We start from the raw sequence: 20,007 nt of genomic DNA, 5'->3' as shown, positions 1-20,007 counted from the left end.
GGTTTACATATATCTACAGCAATAAGCTTCTGCCTGGTTGCTTTTAAAGTCCCATTTTTCCGAGTAAGCACTTTTTCTTTTGCTAAAATGACCTTGCAATCGACTTTTTGCTGTTAATCTTATTTGATTGTCGATGTCTTTGCCAGACTGACCTTTAGATTGTTTGCGAGATTTAGCTTGGGGCAAGATAAAAACACTTCTCTGTGCTCTGAGCAGCCTCTGGCCACCGGGGATCGCCATGGAGACACAGAGGCACACCATCCCCTGCCACAATCTAAACTACATTAGTGTTTAAAAAAAACACAGCGCACAGCCCTAAGCCCTCTGAGCATGATCCACAGTCAACAGTGGGGCTGAGCTGTTGATAGTTAGCTATCTTGACGTTGTCTAGATTGTTGCCTTGTAAGGGTTTTGAGGCCTTGCGGGCGCTTGGAAACTTGAGGTCCAAGTGCACAGTTTTAGTTCTGCGTTCTGCTTGATGCTTGAACAACAGATAAAACACACTGTCCATATACACCAGAGGCATCTGATGTGGTAAAATTAAGATTTAGTTTGATCTTGGCTTCTTTAATTCAGTCATAGCACATGAGGAAACAAAAACCAGCTTCACTCACAGAAATCATATCCTAGATTTATTACAGATTTTAGTCGATTGTCCGTGTCTGGTGTATATCACAGGTGGCAAAACAATCAATTCAAATACAAACTTCTTGTGAATTTGTTCAATTATGCAGCTTTTAAAAAAATTAACAGACAATTGTTTAAATCTATGAGGTCCTGATCATTTTTAAGGTCTTTATCAACCTGTCTTATTCAAACCAGAAAGTCTATCCGAAGTATGTAAAAAGGGATCATCAGACCACATATCTTATATTGTCAGTGAGAAAAAGAAAGAAACCACTACAAAAGAAATATTACTTACATCATGGTTTAGCACAGCACTCGCAAACAATTTACTTTCTATTGATCGAGGGACAAGCAAAGCTTAGTAACTACTGTAAAAATATATGTTGTGTTACTGCTTCTCTTTGCTTGTTCTATAATGTTTAATAAATTTGCTTGGCAGTTAAAGCCTAAGTCAAAGTCTAATGTTGTGATATTTTGCCCCCAGCGAAGAAAAGGAGGATCATCTGAGATTAGGTGATAAAATCAGTAGCTATACTGATTGGTAAAGTTTCTCTGCCTGTTCCCTTGGCATGTCATGAATGTTACCTAGATATTTGTGTTAATTGTACCCATGTGATTTATATCAATTAGTGTTAATTATACTCAGGTGGTGGGTATCAATGCAAGATAATCTCTTGTATCCTTTTTATAAGAGGGTGGGTAATGTGGATCTCTGTGAATAAAGGCTTGGGAAGCAACTGAAGATCAGGCTCCAGCATTCCATCCTTCACCACCTGGCTATCCTGTTGTAACAATTTGGATAAGTGAACATATTCTCTGGGATATGTATAATTGGGGCTCACTTGCGAGAACAGTGTGAGTCTCAGAAACCAAAATATCCAGAATAAAGAAACCCCAAAAACATAACATGTGAGTTAGCTGATCTCAGCTGGGAGGGGTTGGAGCAGGTTGGTGAAGGTGTAATAAGCACTCAGGGGCCAATTGCAAGTCAGTCTCGATACAGAGTTACATTATTCTTTACATCATGGCAACCTACCCTGACTAAGTGTGCTCGGTCTGGAGGGTTAAAAATGTACCGAGAAACAATTTAGTAATTCAAATACTTATATCCCACATCCCTTTATTCTCTCTTTCTTCCAAATTTTCATAAAATGTTTCTCTACAGCCATTGATTACCCAGCGTGGTCCAAGAGAGGGGAGCTGTCAGGTGCATGACAAGGATTAAGGTCTTAGACGCTGATTTAAAAAAAATTGTTGGAATGTGGGTGATACTGGCAAGGCTGCATATATTGCCCTTCCTTATGCCCTCAGAAAGTGGCAGTGGGCCTTCTCGTTGGTGATGGCAATCCCACAATGGTTTTAGGTAGATTTTGACTCAGCTGTTTATGGCCAGGTTCAGATGGTTGTATGACTTGGAGGGGAACTCGCAGGTGATTATGTTCCCAAGACATTACTGCTCTTGTCCCCAGTATTAGAGACTGTGAAACTGGGAGGAGCTGTCCAAGTAAGCTTGGTGAGCTGTTGCAGTGCATTCTGTAGGTAGTGCATACTGCAATAGTGTGCTAGTGATGGAGGGGGGTGGATGTGTTCAGTTGTAAGGGCATCGATCCAGCGGACTGCTTTGTCCTGGTTGGTGTCAAGCATCTGAAGTGTTGTTGTGGCTGCACCGATCCTGGTGAATGGTAAGTATTCCATCACACATCTCAGTTGAGCCTTGTAGACGGTGGGGAGGCTTTGAAGGGTCAGGAGGTGCACTCATTGCAGGGGACCCAGCTTCTGCCCTGTTCTTGTAGCTACAGTGCTGACGATGGCTGGTCCAATTAAGCTTTTAATCAGCGGTGACTCTCAGGATATTGATGGTGAGGAACTTGGTGATGAAGGGAGATGGAGGCGTTTGGGCCTTTTCTTATTCGAGATGGTCACTGCCTGGCACTTAGGTGGCGCGAATGTTACCTGCCATTTGTCAGCCCAAGCCTGCATGTAGCCCAGGTCGTGCTGTAGTCCCCTTATCGGAGGAGTTGTGAATGGAGCGGAACACAGCCCCACTCCTGACCTTATGACAGACAGAAAGTCATTGATGAAGCAGTTAAAGTTGCCTGGGTCAAGGTGTTGCCTTAAGGAACTCCAGCAATGCCCTGGTGCTGTGATGATGTGGAGATGCCGGTGATGGACTGGGGTGGACAAATGTAAGGAATCTTACAACACCAGGTTATAGTCCAACAGTTTTATTTGAAAATCACAAGCTTTCGGAGCTTACCTCCTTCGTCAGGTGAGTGACTCACTCACCTGATGAAGGAGGTAAGCTCCGAAAGCTTGTGATTTTCAAATAAAACTGTTGGACTATAACCTGGTGTTGTAAGATTCCTTACATTGGTGCTGTGATGACTGGGCTCCGACAGCAATGATCATCTTCCTGTGTGTCAGATTTTCCCTTTAACCCTGTTCTGCGAAGGCTCCGTGGAGGCATACTCAGTCGAATGCTGCATTGATGTTGAGGCGAGTTGTTCTTACCTCTCCCCTTGCATTTAGCACTTGTGCTCATGTCTGGAACAAGACTTGAGGTGGATGAAGAGGATCTTCAATTACATCACTCTCTTTGCGAATAAATTTAAAAAACACCAGAGGGTTTAATTTCTTCTGCTGTTGCCCAGTTCAATGCATTCATGTAAAATTTCTTGGTGTGATATTTTTAAATCATTGTTAACCTATTTAAAATAAATAGGTTAGCAACATCATTAAATTAATGCACAAAGGAGTTTTATGTGTACACATTAAGCAGTGTGCAACCAAAGGGAATTAAAACCCTTTTAGAATAGCTGGTTATCAATAACATTGCTAATACTGATGCTGGCTTTAACGAGGGACAGCACAACCAGCTACCCGGTTGTAAAAGAGGCGCTGAGTCGGACCATGCAGTGTGAGACGGGTTGAGAGCTCAGTTGGAGAGATTGACCATATCAGATATGCTTAATTAGGGATCACAGCATAGAATCATAGTATCATAGTAGGTACAACACAGGAGAAGGCCATTCCGCCTGTCGTGCCTGTGCCGGCTCTTTGAAAAAGCTATCCAATTAGTCCCACTCCCCTGCTCTTTCCCCATAGCCCTGTAATTTTTTTCCCTTCAAGTATTTATCCAATTCCCTTTTACTATTGAATCTGCTTCCACCGCCCTTTCAGGCAGCGCATTCCAGATCATTACAACTCGCTGCATAAAAAAATGTTTCCTCGTGCCTCCTCTGGCTCTTTTGCCGATCACTGTAAATCTGTGTCCTCTGGTTACTGACCCTTCTGCCACTGGAAACAGTTTCTCTTTATTTACTCTATCAAAACCATTCATGATCTTGAACGCCTCTATCAAATCTCCCCTTAACCTTCTATGTTCTAAGGAGAACAACCCCAGCTTCTCCAGTCTATCCACGTAACTGAAGTTCCTCATCCCTGGCACCATTCTAGTAAATCTCTTCTGCACCCTCTCTAAGGCCTTGACAACCTTCCTAAATTGTGGTGTCCAGAATTGAACACAATACTCCAGCTGAGGCCTAACCAGTGATTTATAAAGATTTAGCATAACTTCCTTGCTTTTGTAGCATCCTTTTTAACAGCCTTCTCAACTTGTCCTGTCACCTTCAAAGATTTGTGTATATGTACCACCAGGTCTCTCTGTTCCTGCATCCCCTTTAAAATTGTACCAATTAGTTTATATTGTCTCTCTGCATTCTTCCATCCAAAATGCATCACTTCACACTTCTCTGCATTAAATTTCATCTGCCATGTGTCTGCCCATTTCACCAGTCTGTCTATGTCCTCCTGAAGTCTGTTACTATCCTCCACATTGTTTACTACATTTCCAAGTTTTGAGTCATCTGCAAACTTTGAAATTGTACCCTCTATACCCAAGTCCAGGTCATTAATGTATATCAAAAAGAGCAGTGGTCCTAATACTGACCCCTGGGGAACACCACTGTGTACTTCTCTCCAGTCTGAAAAACAACTGTTCACCACTATTCTCTGCTTTCTCCCCCTTAACCAAATTTGTATCCACGCTGCCACTGTCCCTTTAATCACATGGGCTTTAATTTTGCTAACAAGTCTATTATGTGGTACTTTTATGATATGCCTTTTGAAAGTCCATATACACAACATCAACTGCACTGCCCTCATCAATCCTCTCCCTTACTTCATCAAAGAACTCAATCTAGTTAGTCAAACACAATTTTCCTTTAACAAATCCATGCTGACTTTCATTTATTAGCCCATGCCTTTCCAAGTGCCAATTAATTTTGTCCTGGATTATTGTCTCTAAAAGTTTCCCCACCACTGACATTACGCTGACTAGCCTGTAATTTATCCCTCTCCCCTTTTTTGAACAGGGGTGCAACATTTGCAATCCTCCAGTCCTCCAGCACCATCCCCATACCTAAGGAGGATTGGAAGATTGTGGCCAGACCCTCTCCAATTTCCATCCTTACTTCCCTCAGTAACCTAGGATGCATCCCACCTGGACAGGTTGACTTTTCTAGGCAGGAGGGAAGACCTGTTCAGTGACATTGTCCTGGACATGAAATTCCTCTGTCCCCTATTTTGACAAATGTAAGGAATCTTACAACACCAGGTTATAGTCCAACAAATTTATTTTAAAATCACAAGCTTTCGGAGATTATCTCCTTCGTCAGATGAATGAATGAAAAGGTTCTCAAATCGCATATCTTATACTATGTTGGGACAGCATCACACCAATCAAAAGGTGTTGTTGTTATTCAAACAGGCCAGTCACGGAGAACAGCACGTCCCAGTACACTAGATATACGTTGTGTCTATTACACAGGCAGGCAGAAAGAAACTCAAAATGGCAGAGAGAGAGAGAGAGAGAGAATTTTAAAAAAACATATAATTTTTTTCCCCCTTTTTGCTGGTGGGGTTACGTGTAGCGTGACATGAACCCAAGATCCCGGTTGAGGCCGTCCTCATGGGTGCGGAACTTGGCTATCAACTTCTGCTCGACGATTTTGCTTTGTCGTGTGTCTCGAAGGCCGCCTTGGAGAACGCTTACCCGAAGGTCGGTGGCTGAATGTCCTTGACTGCTAAAGTGTTCCCCGACTGGGAGGGAACCCTCCTGTTTGGCGATTGTTGCGCGGTGTCCGTTCATCCATTGTCGCAGCATCTGCATGGTCTTGCCAATGTACCATGCTCCGGGGCATCCTTTCCTGCAACGTATGAGGTAAACAACGTTGGCCGAGTCACAGGAGTATGAACCATGTACCTGGTGGGTGGTGTCCTCTCGTGTGATGGTGGTATCCGTGTCGATGATCTGGCATGTCTTGCAGAGGTTGCCGTGGCAGGGTTGTGTGGTGTCGTGGACGCTGTTCTCCTGAAAACTGGGTAACTTGCTGCGAACGATGGTCTGTTTGAGGTTGGGTGGCTGTTTAAAGGCGAGCAGTGGAGGCGTGGGGATGGCCTTAGCGAGGTGTTCGTCGTCATCGATGACATGTTGAAGGCTGCGGAGAACATGGTGTAGTTTCTCCGCTCCAGGGAAGTACTGGACGACGAAGGGTACTCTGTTGGTTGCGTCCCGTGTTTGTCTTCTGAGGAGGTCTATGCGATTCTTCGCTGTGGCCCGTCGGAACTGTCGATCGACAAGTCGAGCGTCATATCCCGTTCTTACGAGGGCGTCTTTCAGCGTCTGTAGGTGTCCATCGCGTTCCTCCTCGTCTGAGCAGATCCTGTGTATTCGTAGGGCCTGTCCATAGGGGATGGCCTCTTTGACGTGGTTGGGGTGGAAGCTGGAAAAGTGGAGCATCGTGAGGTTGTCCGTGGGCTTGCGGTAGAGTGAGGTGCTGAGGTGCCCGTCTTTGATGGAGATTTGTGTGTCCAAGAAAGAAACCGATTCTGAGGAGTAGTCCATGGTGAGTTTGATGGTGGGATGGAACTTGTTGATGTTATCATGTAGTCTCTTCAGTGATTCTTCGCCGTGGGTCCATAGGAAGAAAATGTCGTCGATGTATCTGGTGTATAGCGTTGGTTGGAGGTCCTGTGCAGTGAAGAAGTCCTGCTCGAACTTGTGCATGAAAATGTTGGCGTATTGGGGTGCGAATTTGGTCCCCATGGCTGTTCCATGTGTTTGGGTGAAGAACTGGTTATCGAAGGTGAAGACATTGTGATCCAGGATGAAGCGGATGAGTTGTAGGATGGCGTCTGGAGATTGGCTGTTGTTGGTGTTGAGTACTGAGGCTGTTGCAGCGATGCCGTCATCGTGGGGGATACTGGTGTAGAGTGCTGAGACGTCCATCGTGGTGAGAAGTGTTCCTGGTTCAACTGGTCCGTGGGTGCTGAGTTTTTGTAGGAAGTCTGTAGTGTCGCGACAGAAGCTGGGGGTTCCCTGTACGATGGGTTTCAGGATGCCCTCGACGTATCCAAACACATGGAACAGCCATGGGGACCAAATTCGCACCCCAATACGCCAACATTTTCATGCACAAGTTCGAGCACGACTTCTTCACTGCACAGGACCTCCAACCAACGCTATACACCAGATACATCGACGACATTTTCTTCCTATGGACCCACGGCGAAGAATCACTGAAGAGACTACACGATAACATCAACAAGTTCCATCCCACCATCAAACTCACCATGGACTACTCCTCAGAATCGGTTTCTTTCTTGGACACACAAATCTCCATCAAAGACGGGCACCTCAGCACCTCACTCTACCGCAAGCCCACGGACAACCTCACGATGCTCCACTTTTCCAGCTTCCACCCCAACCACGTCAAAGAGGCCATCCCCTATGGACAGGCCCTACGAATACACAGGATCTGCTCAGACGAGGAGGAACGCGATGGACACCTACAGACGCTGAAAGACGCCCTCGTAAGAACGGGATATGACGCTCGACTTGTCGATCGACAGTTCCGACGGGCCACAGCGAAGAATCGCATAGACCTCCTCAGAAGACAAACACGGGACGCAACCAACAGAGTACCCTTCGTCGTCCAGTACTTCCCTGGAGCGGAGAAACTACACCATGTTCTCCGCAGCCTTCAACATGTCATCGATGACGACGAACACCTCGCTAAGGCCATGCCCACGCCTCCACTGCTCGCCTTTAAACAGCCACCCAACCTCAAACAGACCATCGTTCGCAGCAAGTTACCCAGTTTTCAGGAGAACAGCGTCCACGACACCACACAACCCTGCCACGGCAACCTCTGCAAGACATGCCAGATCATCGACACGGATACCACCATCACACGAGAGGACACCACCCACCAGGTACATGGTTCATACTCCTGTGACTCGGCCAACGTTGTTTACCTCATACGTTGCAGGAAAGGATGCCCCGGAGCATGGTACATTGGCGAGACCATGCAGACGCTGCGACAACGGATGAACGGACACCGCGCAACAATCGCCAGACAGGAGGGTTCCCTCCCAGTCGGGGAACACTTTAGCAGTCAAGGACATTCAGCCACCGACCTTCGGGTAAGCGTTCTCCAAGGCGGCCTTCGAGACACACGACAACGCAAAATCGTCGAGCAGAAGTTGATAGCCAAGTTCCGCACCCATGAGGACGGCCTCAACCGGGATCTTGGGTTCATGTCACGCTACACGTAACCCCACCAGCAAAAAGGGGGAAAAAAATTATATGTTTTTTAAAATTCTCTCTCTCTCTGCCATTTTGAGTTTCTTTCTGCCTGCCTGTGTAATAGACACAACGTATATCTAGTGTACTGGGACGTGCTGTTCTCCGTGACTGGCCTGTTTGAATAACAATGATACCTTTTGATTGGTGTGATGCTGTCCCAACATAGTATAAGATATGCGATTTGAGAACCTTTTCATTCATTCATCTGACGAAGGAGATAATCTCCGAAAGCTTGTGATTTTAAAATAAATTTGTTGGACTATAACCTGGTGTTGTAAGATTCCTTACATTTGTCCACCCCAGTCCATCACCGGCATCTCCACATCATCCCTATTTTGACAAGAGGGTTACTCCATTTATTGGAAATGGACTTGCGCCTTCACCAAAATAGTGAAGAATTTCATGCAAACACATTACTGTGTGCTTTATTGATATTGCACAGCGGACTTTCTGGGGGGGATTTTATCCTGGGAGATGGGGAACTAAGTCACTTGAAAAGATGCTTGTCCCTGTCTCCAGATGCATTGCATTGTCTCATTTATAGGTACTTTGACATTGCAAGTGTGCAGCTAATGGCAAAGGTGCAGGATTCCCACCATCAGCTGAACTTACAAATATAAATGATATGATCTAGCTTATTTTTGCTGCAATGGAGATTCATGGGTTATATGAACTGCCCTGAGGTTTGCTTTTGGCTGACTAATCCCATGGAGCCAGTCCAGTGCATCTGGCATCAGGATGCACTAAGAGTCAATCACGTCAGAAGCTGGCCAACAAAAATGCTCCGATGGATACAGAATCCTGTTGTGATATCATTTAGCTGCACTTCAGGGCTGAAAATAGATTTCTGTGTTCCCCATCAGGTATTCCATGGCTTCCAAGAGGCAGCATTGTGATATAAAGCATGTATGAGATTCAGTCGTAGGGATCCTGTCTATGTGCACGTTTCTCTCACTGAAAAGCAGGAGCTGAAATGTGCATCGGAATATATCCTGTCCAAGGGGCTGAGATGTTTTCTCCCTGCTCTCTCATGCTTGTATTAAGTCAATGAGATAGAAATTGAAAATTAGGGGCTTAATGCCTGTTGAGAAATTAGCCCAGGTCTGCTGTACTCAGGATTCCTCAGAGGTCCCCGCGGCCGGCAAGTCCAGGTAAGTGATTAAAACATTTTTTTGTTAATGAACCCATCCTGTGGAGCGAGTAGGATTGCTCCACCAACTCCACAGGAGTCATGATTGCACCGCCCCGCGCCCCTCCCGTAGCCCGCTCCAATTCCCCCCCCCTCCCGGCACTTGTCTGAGGGCCCGCTTCCAGTGAGGCACTGATGTCTTCGCTTGATTGAGCTGCCTGTGTAGATGCGACCAGCGGCGGTAGTTCACGCCCAGTATCCTGATGAGGCCTGATGACCAATGTCCATCGATCCTCGGGCCTCTTGGTTCAGGCATGCGCTGGTAACCCAGCGCTGAAAACAGGCCCAGCCTAATTACTAGGCCAATGTGTTATAAAGTGTTTCAATCATCCGGCTAAAAGGTTTAAAGTATTCGTGAAAAGTGAGGTATCAAGCTCAGAGGAAAACACTTATGTTACTCTGTGCATATATTTACATCCCAATGACACCTAATTACAGAGGATTTAATGATTGTGATTTACTGTGAAGAAAAGAGACCCTAAAAATTAAAGTTAATCATCAGCACCTGTGTCACTGTTCATGCTTTTGCATATATTAAATAATTTTAAATTAACTTTAGCTGCAGAGTTGACAACCTTTCCAGATGAGTTCCAAACACACTCATTCTTGCCCTGATCACCAGAAATGAAACTGCAATCTTGTAATTTTCTGCAAGAAGAACTGAAGCAAGCTAACCTTAACTCTTCAGATTTCCTCAATCCTGTACCGAGTTAGCTAATGATGTGGAGATGCTGGTGATGGACTGGGGTTGACAAATGTACAGAATCTTACAACACCAGGTTATAGTCCAACAATTTTATTTGAAAATCACAAGCTTTCGGAGGCTTTCTCCTTCGTCAGGTGAGTGACCTGACGAAGGAGAAAGCCTCCGAAAGCTTGTGATTTTCAAATAAAATTGTTGGACTATAACCTGGTGTTATAAGATTCTGTACATGAGTTAGCTAATGGCAACCAAGGTGCTACAGCTACAACAAGGGCTAGAAAGGAGAAAAATCAGCACAGTTCCTATTCTTGATCGCCTCCTGCTGTAAAATGTTCAAGTGTGTGTCAAGTGCAGTCACAGCTCAGCTGTGATAAGTGTCAGCTTGGCTCAGTGGGTAGCACTCTTGCCTCTGAGTCAGAAGATTGTGGGTTTAAACCTCACTCCAGGACTCAAGCACATAATCTAGGCTGACAATTTAAGTGCAGTATTGAAGGAACGTTGCACTTTTTGCTTTGAACTTGAGATTGTTTGCTGTTCCACTGGCTCAGGTGGATGTTAAAGATCCCATGGTACTATGTGAGGAAGAGCAGGGAGTTCTCCTGGTGTGTTGGGCGCCATTCCTCCCTCCAACAACATCACCAAAAGCAGATTAACTATTTATTTATCTCACTCTATATATGGAATCTTGCTGGACATAAAATGGTTGCCGTGCTGGCTTACGTAACAGTGACTGCAGTTTAAAGAGTAATTAATTGTAAGTAAAACATTTTGGATGTTTCTGAGAGCATGATAAGTTGTTATACAAATGCAAGTCTTCCCGTCATGTACTTTGTCCCACTCATTTCATCTCCTGAGGGCTCGTTTTTAAAATAAAATCCTTGATTCTTAAAAGGTCCTCAAGCTCAATATCAAAGTAGTTATCTATTCTCACATCTCCACTGTACAACCATGACCCACTGCTCTCCATAGAAACCATTCTTCCCAAGTCCCTGCAATACAGAAGCCATTGGGGTGCATTTCCACAGGCCTTATCCCACTCGACTATCATAACTTCGGCGGAAGAACAGCAGAAACCCCGGGAAAAATTATAGACAAGAGAAATCTCAGCCCCTAAAAAACTGCACAAGGAATTTCCTTTTGGGTAGGATAGACCAGTGGAGTGAACATTAACCCAGCTTCAGAAAGTATTCGCCGGTCCATCAGACTGGCCATTATCCAACTTTCTTGTTGCTAAATTTACTGGGCTGGGTCCAGGAGGCCAGTATTGTTTTCGAGCTCTGGGATTAGACCGGTGGTTTTGAAACTTTTCGCTGTCAGAGATCCCCGACAAAAAATTGATGCATTCCCCCGGACCCCTTGCAAATACTGACATGCTCTAACGAACCTCTGAAAATACTGACACATTCCTAGGGACACCCTGTCCTAACTTCCACAAGACAGTGCCAGATACCCAAAGGAAAATAATGCTATCATTGCAGGAATTGTTTTTCATTAATCTACAGCAACAGAAATAATGTGCTAGTAGTTTAACAAAGTCAGAAAGCTGAAACCAGATGGGCAGACATATGTTGAACTCAGGGAATCCCTGGATCCCTTCATATATCCTAGTTTGAAAACCTATGGGATGGATACAAAATTTCTTGTATCAAGACTTTCATCAACTTACCAGCTGCATCTTTTTAGTAAATTTTTTGCTTACCAACACGGGGGATGTTAGTGCTGAGATTAGAACGTTTCCCATTTTGGGCACTCCCAAATCAGTTATAGCATAGTGAGATGCAGAGTGAGACTTTTTTTAAAATTCGTTCATGGGATGTGGGCGTCACTGGCAAAGGCCAGCATTTATTGCCCATCCCTAAACTTCCCCTACGCTGCCCAACAATGTAGCTAAGCTCCAACCTTAAGAGAGCAATTCTTACTGCACTACTTCTCAACGTCCATTCTGTGGCAATAACTTATATTTACATCACACATTTAATGTAGCAAAATGTAATAATTCACTTCACAGTTGGGAGCCAAACCTTGTCGAAGTAGGAGTAGAAAGGAAATTGGGACTGATGGACTTTTCTTCAATTATTTTTCTCTCCAGTTTTCTCACCCACCCACCCTCTCCTGAAACCACTGACTCCTTGGGGAACAGTTCGTCATGTACTGCTCATTCTTTGGTACCAAGTTTAAGAGGCCATTATTCATGCATGGGCCTTGACAGTGAGTGTCAGTAGGCTACTATAAAATGGAAGGCTTCAAAACTAAGCCCAACCCTCTCCTCATTCAAAGTTCATAAATGCCGAATTTTAGCAGGACGTTCACCAGATAGCAATCAGGAACTGGCGGCTTGGTCAATCTTCCCCTCATTAACCCAGGGACGAAGAAACAATTCTAGTTCCTCTTGCAAGATCAGCTAACACAGATTGTGGATTAAACCTGACGCTCAGGCCAAACTAGCTGAGCTGGGCACCTCACTCTTAATTTATTTTCACCTTTATTGTGTCTACACAATAGGCCTTGGCCCTTCGCCTAGGTTTGTCAACCGAGAAAGCCCCGCCTGTTGTACCTGCATTACTTGTTCTCATGTAAACAATAAATTGCATCAGTGCCTAAGCTGTGTACACGGACATATCAATGCCAGGACAAACTAACAAGCTGTCACCTGAAAGGTACCAGACTACAAGGCCACTTGTTTTATTGTAGCTAACTCATACAGTAATCTAACCACCCTGTAGCAGTAATGACAATCATTACGTTTGAAAGAACCTTTTCTTCTCTGAACCTGCTGCAATGCAAGGAAAGCAACTGAAGACAGGAATTAAAGATTGCTTACTTTCAATACTATGTTACACTGGCATTTACTATATTCAAAAATCAGAACAGTGCAATGCGTCCTTCTACTGATGCTGCCCCTGTAATACCAAGATCCATTCAATGGCTTTCACACACTTTACCTTGTCCTTTTTTCCCCCCCTTTTCTCCTCTTTAGGATTGACTCGTAGACTGGAGTATGATTCCCATTTTCTGATATCTTGCTAGACGGTTATTCCTTATGGGAAAGCCTGCACAATCAGTGTCAGTAGCATATTCGGTCACGGAAGTATCACAGCTGAGCCTGATCCTGTCCTCATTCAAACTTTCCAGGTAGGATCACTGCGTCATGACCATGGGTGGAAAAACCTGGACGATTGTCTTTCTGCTCCCAAGCCTAGGACACTGTGTGCAATTATACAGCATCGTATCACAGCACGCAACTTATTTGTGGGTTTCCATCCCACAAATCGGCTTCCAACAGGCTCGAGGGGAGGATGGTCAGAAAGTAAATCGGGGGAGGGGGAGAAGGAGGTAGTTTGAATACTGGTCCCCGGGGCTCAAAAAGCGATTTCAGGCATTCACTTACATAAACTGCCGATAGACCGTCTGCTGGGAAAATTCTGCTATCTTCCAGCACTGACACGATGGGCCGAATGGCCTTCTTGTGTGCTGTAACTTTCTATGATTCTATGATTCATGACACACCATCCATACCAATCACTCCTCTGTGCAACAAACTCCTTTCTGTAATGCATCTTTCCCTGTAATATGCCCTCTCTGTAACACCCTTCCTTTCTGTAACAGTTTCCTGTCTGTAACACTCCCTTCTCTGTAATACAGTGTCACTTCCTAACTTTCTGCCCAGGACCACAGCGCCAACAATGTAGACAGCCACTCTCAGGAATGCTGGGTCTGTGCCTGTGATTTGTCTACACACTGAGCCCTGATTTCATTCACCATTGTGGGCAATTGTTAAGTGGAAACTTGACACGTCACTACAGGAAGAGAGGAAAAAAACGATGGGACTGATTGTTCTATTTTAATAGGACCCTTTCACTTGCCATATGGATAGTCCTATCTTCTAATGTCATTCCCTGGAATTGCCTTCCTAAACCTCTTTGCCTCTCCACCGCCCTCTCCTCCTTTAAGACGCTGCTTAAAACCTGCCTCTTTGACCAAGCGTTTGGTCAGCTGTCCTAATGTCTCCTTCTTTGGCTCGGTGTCTGATTACACTCCTGTGAAGTGCCTTGGGACTGTGGTGTCAGCCATGGCTCAGTGGTAGCACTTTTACCTCTGAGTCAGAAGGTTGTGGGTTCAAGTCACACACCAGAGACTTCAGCACTTAATCTAAGTTGGCACTTCAGCGCTAGTACTGAGGGAGTGCTGCACTGTCGGAGGTGCCGTCTTTCGCATGAGACGTTAAACCGAGGCCCCGTCTGTCCTCTCAGGTGGATGTAAAACATCCCATGGCCACTATTGGAAAAAAAGCAGGGGAGTTTTCCCTGAACCAACATAATTAAAACAGATGATCTGGTCATTATCATGTTGCTGTTTGTGGAACCTTGCTGTGTGCAAACTGGCTTCTGCGTTCCCTACATTATAACAGTTTTTTGGGACATCCTGAGGTCGTGAAAGGCACAGTATAAATGCAAGTCTTTCTTTTTCAGCTATGCCGTGTTATACAACAATGTCCTGCAGCATTTACGAGGAAGCACAGTGTGAAAGCAACTGACTGTGGATATCAAAACTTTTCCTTCATGAAACTCCTGAGTATTGGCACCAAAATGTTCTTGTGAGTTCCAACATGAAAGTCTTTTTTGATTTGGAGTGGTTCTGAGAGCTTTGTGAACTGCCCCAATGTGGAAGCACCATTGGCTGCAGGCTGAAGCTTGGAGGCTGGAAGTTTTGTTGTATAGGGTCATTGGCCACAGGCTGCCTGGAGGCAGGAGTTTCTCACTTCTACTAGCTTTAGTTCACAGAGGTATAAAACAACGGAAAGTGTGGTGCAGCCTCATAAGAAGCTCATGGAATTGAGGGCAAATTATTGACCTCGTTAGGAAATTGGCTGAGTGGCAGGAGACAGACAATAGGAATAATGGTACTCATTAGGTACTCAAATTGGCAAGATGTGACTAGTGGTGTCCCACATGGATCTGTGTTGGGGCCTCAATTATTCACTGTATTTATTAACGACTTAGATGACGGGATAGAGAGCCACATGTCCAAGTTTCCCGATGACACAAAGATAGGCAGCATTGTAAGCAGTGTAGATGGAAGCATAAAATTGCAGAGCGATATTAATACATTAAGTGAATGGGCAAAACTGTGGCAAATGGATTTCCACATAGGCAAGTGTAAGGTCATCCACTTTGGACCTAAAAAGGAGAGATCAGAGTACTTTCTAAATGGTGAAAAGCTCAAAACAGTGGAAGTCCAAAGAGACTTAGGGGTCTATGTACATAGATCACTAAGATGTCATGGACAGGTACAGAAAATAATCAAAAAGGCTAATGGAATGCTGGCCTTTATATCTAGAGGATTAGAATATAAGGGGGTAGAAATTATGCTACAGTTATACAAAGCCCTGGCTAGACCACACCTGGAGTACTGTGTTTAGTTCTGGGCACCGCACCGTAGGAAGGGTATAATGGTCTTGGAGGGAGTGCAGCATAGATTTACTAGAATGATACCTGAATTCCAAGGGTTAAATTATGAGGAGAGATTACACAAAGTAGGGTTGTATTCCCTGGAATTTAGAAGATTTAGGGGTGATTTGATCGAAATTTTCAAGATATTAAGGGGAGCTGATAGGGTAGATAGGGAGAAACTATTCCCACTGGTTGGGGAGTCCAGGACTAGGGGACATAGCCTAAAAATTCGAGCCAGAACTTTCAAGGGTGAAGTTAGGAAACACTTCTACACGCAAAGGGAGGTAGAAGTTTGGAACTCTCTTCCGCAAACGGCAGTTGATGCTCGCTCAATTGTTAATTTTAAATCTGAGATTGATAATTTTTTGTTAACCAAAGGTATTAAGGGAAATGGGGCTAAGGTATACGGAGTTAGGTCACAGATCAGCCATGATCTCATTGAATGGCGGAACAGGCTTGAGGGGCTAAGTGGCCTCCTCCTGTTCCTATGCTCCTACACACCTCAATATGAGTTCCTAGACATTCCTGAACATTAGACAAGAAAGGACTCACCATTTAGTAGGCAATTCATTCATTGCTAGTTTTCAACCTCTCTCTCCCATCACAGCCTTTGTTAACTATTGCTCCAGTGATTCTTTGGGCATTGCTCCCCTGAACTTGTTTCTTCTCAACTGCAAATATGCTGTCCCACACAGTCTGCTTCCTCTCCACATCTTCATTGTGTTGAAATCAAGACCCATTGCACCATACTATGGTATTCAGGAAAGATAGGGAGGGAAAGAAAGGAGGCAGTATTGCTCAAAGAAACTATTACAGCACTGGAAAGGGATAATGTAGTTGAGGGTTCAAAGACAGAATTCTATTTGGTTAGAATTAAGGAACAATAGAGGAGCTATTACGCGACTGGGTGTATATTACATGCCACCAAATAGGAGATAGAGGAGCAAATTTGCAGGAAAATTACAGAAAGATGCAAGAACAAAGAGTAGTGATAATGGGGGATTTCAATTATTCCAATATAGACTGGGATAGTAACAGTGTAAAGGGCAAAGAGGGGGAGGAATTCCCGAAATGTGTTCAAGAGAACTTTCTGGAACAGTGTGTTTCCAGCCCAACAGTGCTGGATCTAGTTCTGGAGAATGAAGTGGGGCAAGTGGAGCGTGTTTCAGTGGGGGAGCATTTGGGGAACAGTAATCATAATATCAATAGGTTTAGAATAGTTAAGGAAAAGGACAAGGAACAATCAAATGTGAAAAAACTTAACTGGAGCAGGGCAAATTTCAGTGAGTTAAAAAGGGACCTTGCCCAGGTGGATTGGAATCAAAAATTGGTAGGCAAAACAGTAATTGAACAATGGGAGGCCTTCAAGGAGGAGTTGGTTCGAGTGCAGAGTAGCCGCATCCCTGCGAGGGGGAAAAGGAAGAGCATCCAAAGCTAAAGCTCCCTGGATGACTAAAAATATAGAGATTAAAATGAAACAGAAAAAGGAGGCTTATGACGAATGTAAGGTTCACAATACAGTAGAGAACCAGGCTGAATACAGAAAGTGCAGAGGAGATCGATAAAAGGGATTAAGAGGGGCAAAGAGAGAGTATGAGAATAGATTAGCGGCTAACGTAAAAAGGAACCCAAAAGTCTTTTATAAATATATAAATAATAAAAGGGTAGTCAAAGAAAAGATGGGGCCAATTACGGACAAAAAAGGGAGATCTTCTTGTGGAGGCAGAGGGCATGGCTGAGGCACTAAATGAATGCTTCGCATCGATCTTCACTGGAGAAGAAGATGCTGCCATTGTAGCAGTAAAGGAGGAGGTAGGAGCGATACTGGATAGAATAGAAATAGATAAAGAGGAAGTACTTAAAAGATTGGCAGTAGTCAAAGTAGAAAAGTCACCTGGTCCTGATGAGATGCATCCTAGGTTACTGAGGGAAGTAAGGGTGGAAATTGCAGAGGCTCTGGCCACAATTTTCCAATCCTCCTTAGATATAGGGGTGGTGCCAGAGGACTGGAGAATTGCAAATGTTACACCCCTGTTCAAGAAAGGGGAGAGGGATAAACCCGGCAATTACAGGTCAGTCAGTCTAATGTCGGTAGTGGGGAGCCGACATTAGACAATAATCTGGGTCAAAATTAATTGACACTTGGAAAAGAATGGGCTAATAAATGAATGTCAGCACGGATTTCTTAAAGGAAAATTGTGTTTGGCTAACTTTGAGTTCTTTGATGAAGTGACGGAGAGGGTTGATGAGGGTAGTGTGGTTGATGTGTATATGGGCTTTCAAAAAGGCATTTGATAAAGTACCGCATAATAGACTTGTTAGCAAAATTAAAGCCCTTGGGATTAAAGGGACAGTGGCAGCGTGGATACAAAATTGGCTAGGGGGGAGAAAGCAGAGAGTAGTGGTGAACGGTTGTTTTTCAGAATGGAGGGAAGTTTACAGTGGTGTTCTCCACGAGTCAGTATTAGTACCACTGCTCTTTTTGATATACGTTAATGACCTGGACTTGGGTATAGAGGGTATAATTTCAAAGTTTGCAGATGACACAAAACTTGGAAATGTAGTAAATAATGTGGATGATAGTAACAGAAGGAGGACATAGACAGACTGGTGAAATGGGCAGACACATGGCAGATGAAATTTAACGCAGAGAAGTGTGAAGTGATGCATTTTGGTAGGAAGAATGAGGAGAGGCAATATAAACTAAATGGTACAATTTTAAAGGAACAGAGAGACCTGTGGGTGCACATACACAAATCTTTGAAGGTGACAGGACAAGTTGAGAAGGCTGTTAAAAAAAGCATATGGGCTCCTGGGCTTTATTAATAGAGGCATAGGTACAAAAACAAGGAAGTTATGCTAAATCTTTATAAAACACTGGTTAGGCCTTAGCTGGAGTATTGTGTTCAATTCTGGGCACCACACTTTAGGAAGGATGTCAAGGCCTTAGAGAGGGTGCAAAAGAGATTTGCTACAAAGGTACCAGGGATGAGGGACTTCAGTTACGTGGATAGACTGGAGAAGCTGGGGTTGTTCTCCTTAGAACAGAGAAGGTTAAGAGGAGATTTGATAGAGGCGTTCAAAATCATGAACGGTTTTGGTTATGTAATTAAGGAGAAACTGTTTCTAGTGGCAGAAGGGTCATTAACCAGAGGACACAGATTTAAGGTGATCTGTAAAAGAGCCAGAGGCTACATGAGGAAACATTTTTTTACGCAGCGAGTTGTAATGATCTGGAATGCACTGCCTGAAAGGAAGCAGATTCAATAGTAACTTTCAAAAGAGAACTGGATAAATACTTGAAGGGAAAAAATTTACAGGGCTGAGGGAAAAGAGTTGGGGAATGGGACTAATTGGATAGGTCTTCCAAAGAGCCGGCACAGGCATGATGGGCCGAATGGCCTCCTCCTGTGCTGTACACATCATGATCCTATGAAATCATACTCAAACTGACTCTTTCCTAGAACTTCAAAATCTGTTGAACTCCTTATTACCCTGTCTTCTCTCCCTCCTGCAACCTAGAGGCTGTCCCTCCCCAAAGTCTTGAACAAATTCCTCGCAATCAAGATCATTTGACTTTCCTTTTCATCTATGTCTGTTTTATTCTCCTGTTTGGTTCTAGAATAAACTGCCTCTGCAATGCAAAAATATCTTAAGACATTTCATCTCCCCTTTAAGTAGTTCCCTTCATCGCCTCAGAATCTGCTCTCCTGAAATCTAATTTCTTAATACTTTTTATAATCTGTTCTATCCTCATTTTAACCTTAAAATTAACAGTTTTATGATCACCAAACTCCAAATGTTCCCTAACTTCAACTTGACTTATTACTTCCTTCTCATTAATTAGCACCAAATCCAATATTGCCTTCCCCTTTGTGGGCTCCCTCACCTGCTGTTTAAAATATTTTTGAAGATTTTTGTACTCCAATAAACCCAGTCTAGGTCAGGGAGATTAAAATTCCATAATTACAACCCAGCCCCATTCTTATTATGACCTGCTACAGCTGTACAGCCCACCTCAATGTGCCTCCTCAATTTAAGGGAAGGGCGTTCCTCCAGTAATGTTCCAGTGGGCCAACAATTTGAAACCCTCTCTCCTATGTTGGAAGACCTTCTTTTCAATCTTTTCCCTAACTTTGAAATTCCCTTTGTAGGACCTGCACTCTACACCTATCTATGTCATTGGTTCCCACATTAACCACAATCTCTATTTTCTCACCTTTCCCGTCGCAATCCACCTGTTTGTGCCAGTCCTGAACCCTGGCATCTGGAAAGCAACACACCATTTGAGATTCCCAGTATTGCTTGCATTAGATTCCTCTTACTATGGAGCCCCCTGTAACTGCACTGTTACCTTTAATTTTATCTGTTCTGTTCCCCTTGACAAGCT

At 44.1% G+C, this 20,007-nt stretch overlaps 1 protein-coding gene across 17 annotated transcripts in view; it reads right to left on the bottom strand.

Annotated features, from left to right (window-relative positions):
- The window catches only part of LOC137306476 (neurexin-2-like), a 1,403,359-nt gene that overhangs the window by 987,064 nt on the left and 396,288 nt on the right, over positions 1-20,007 (bottom strand). Inside the window, exon 3 of one of the 17 annotated variants that reach the window (XM_067975726.1) lies at positions 10,063-10,094. The exons of the other annotated variants lie outside the window; for them this stretch is intronic. Coding sequence (XP_067831827.1) covers positions 10,063-10,094 — 32 coding nt within the window. The remainder of the gene's footprint in view (positions 1-10,062; positions 10,095-20,007) is intronic. 17 annotated transcript variants of the gene reach the window in all.

The sequence above is a fragment of the Heptranchias perlo genome, chromosome 43, assembly GCF_035084215.1.
Source record: "Heptranchias perlo isolate sHepPer1 chromosome 43, sHepPer1.hap1, whole genome shotgun sequence".
Taxonomy (NCBI): domain Eukaryota; kingdom Metazoa; phylum Chordata; class Chondrichthyes; order Hexanchiformes; family Hexanchidae; genus Heptranchias; species Heptranchias perlo.
The sequence above is the reverse complement of the archived record's forward strand: the minus strand, read 5'-3'. Positions and strand labels throughout refer to the sequence as shown.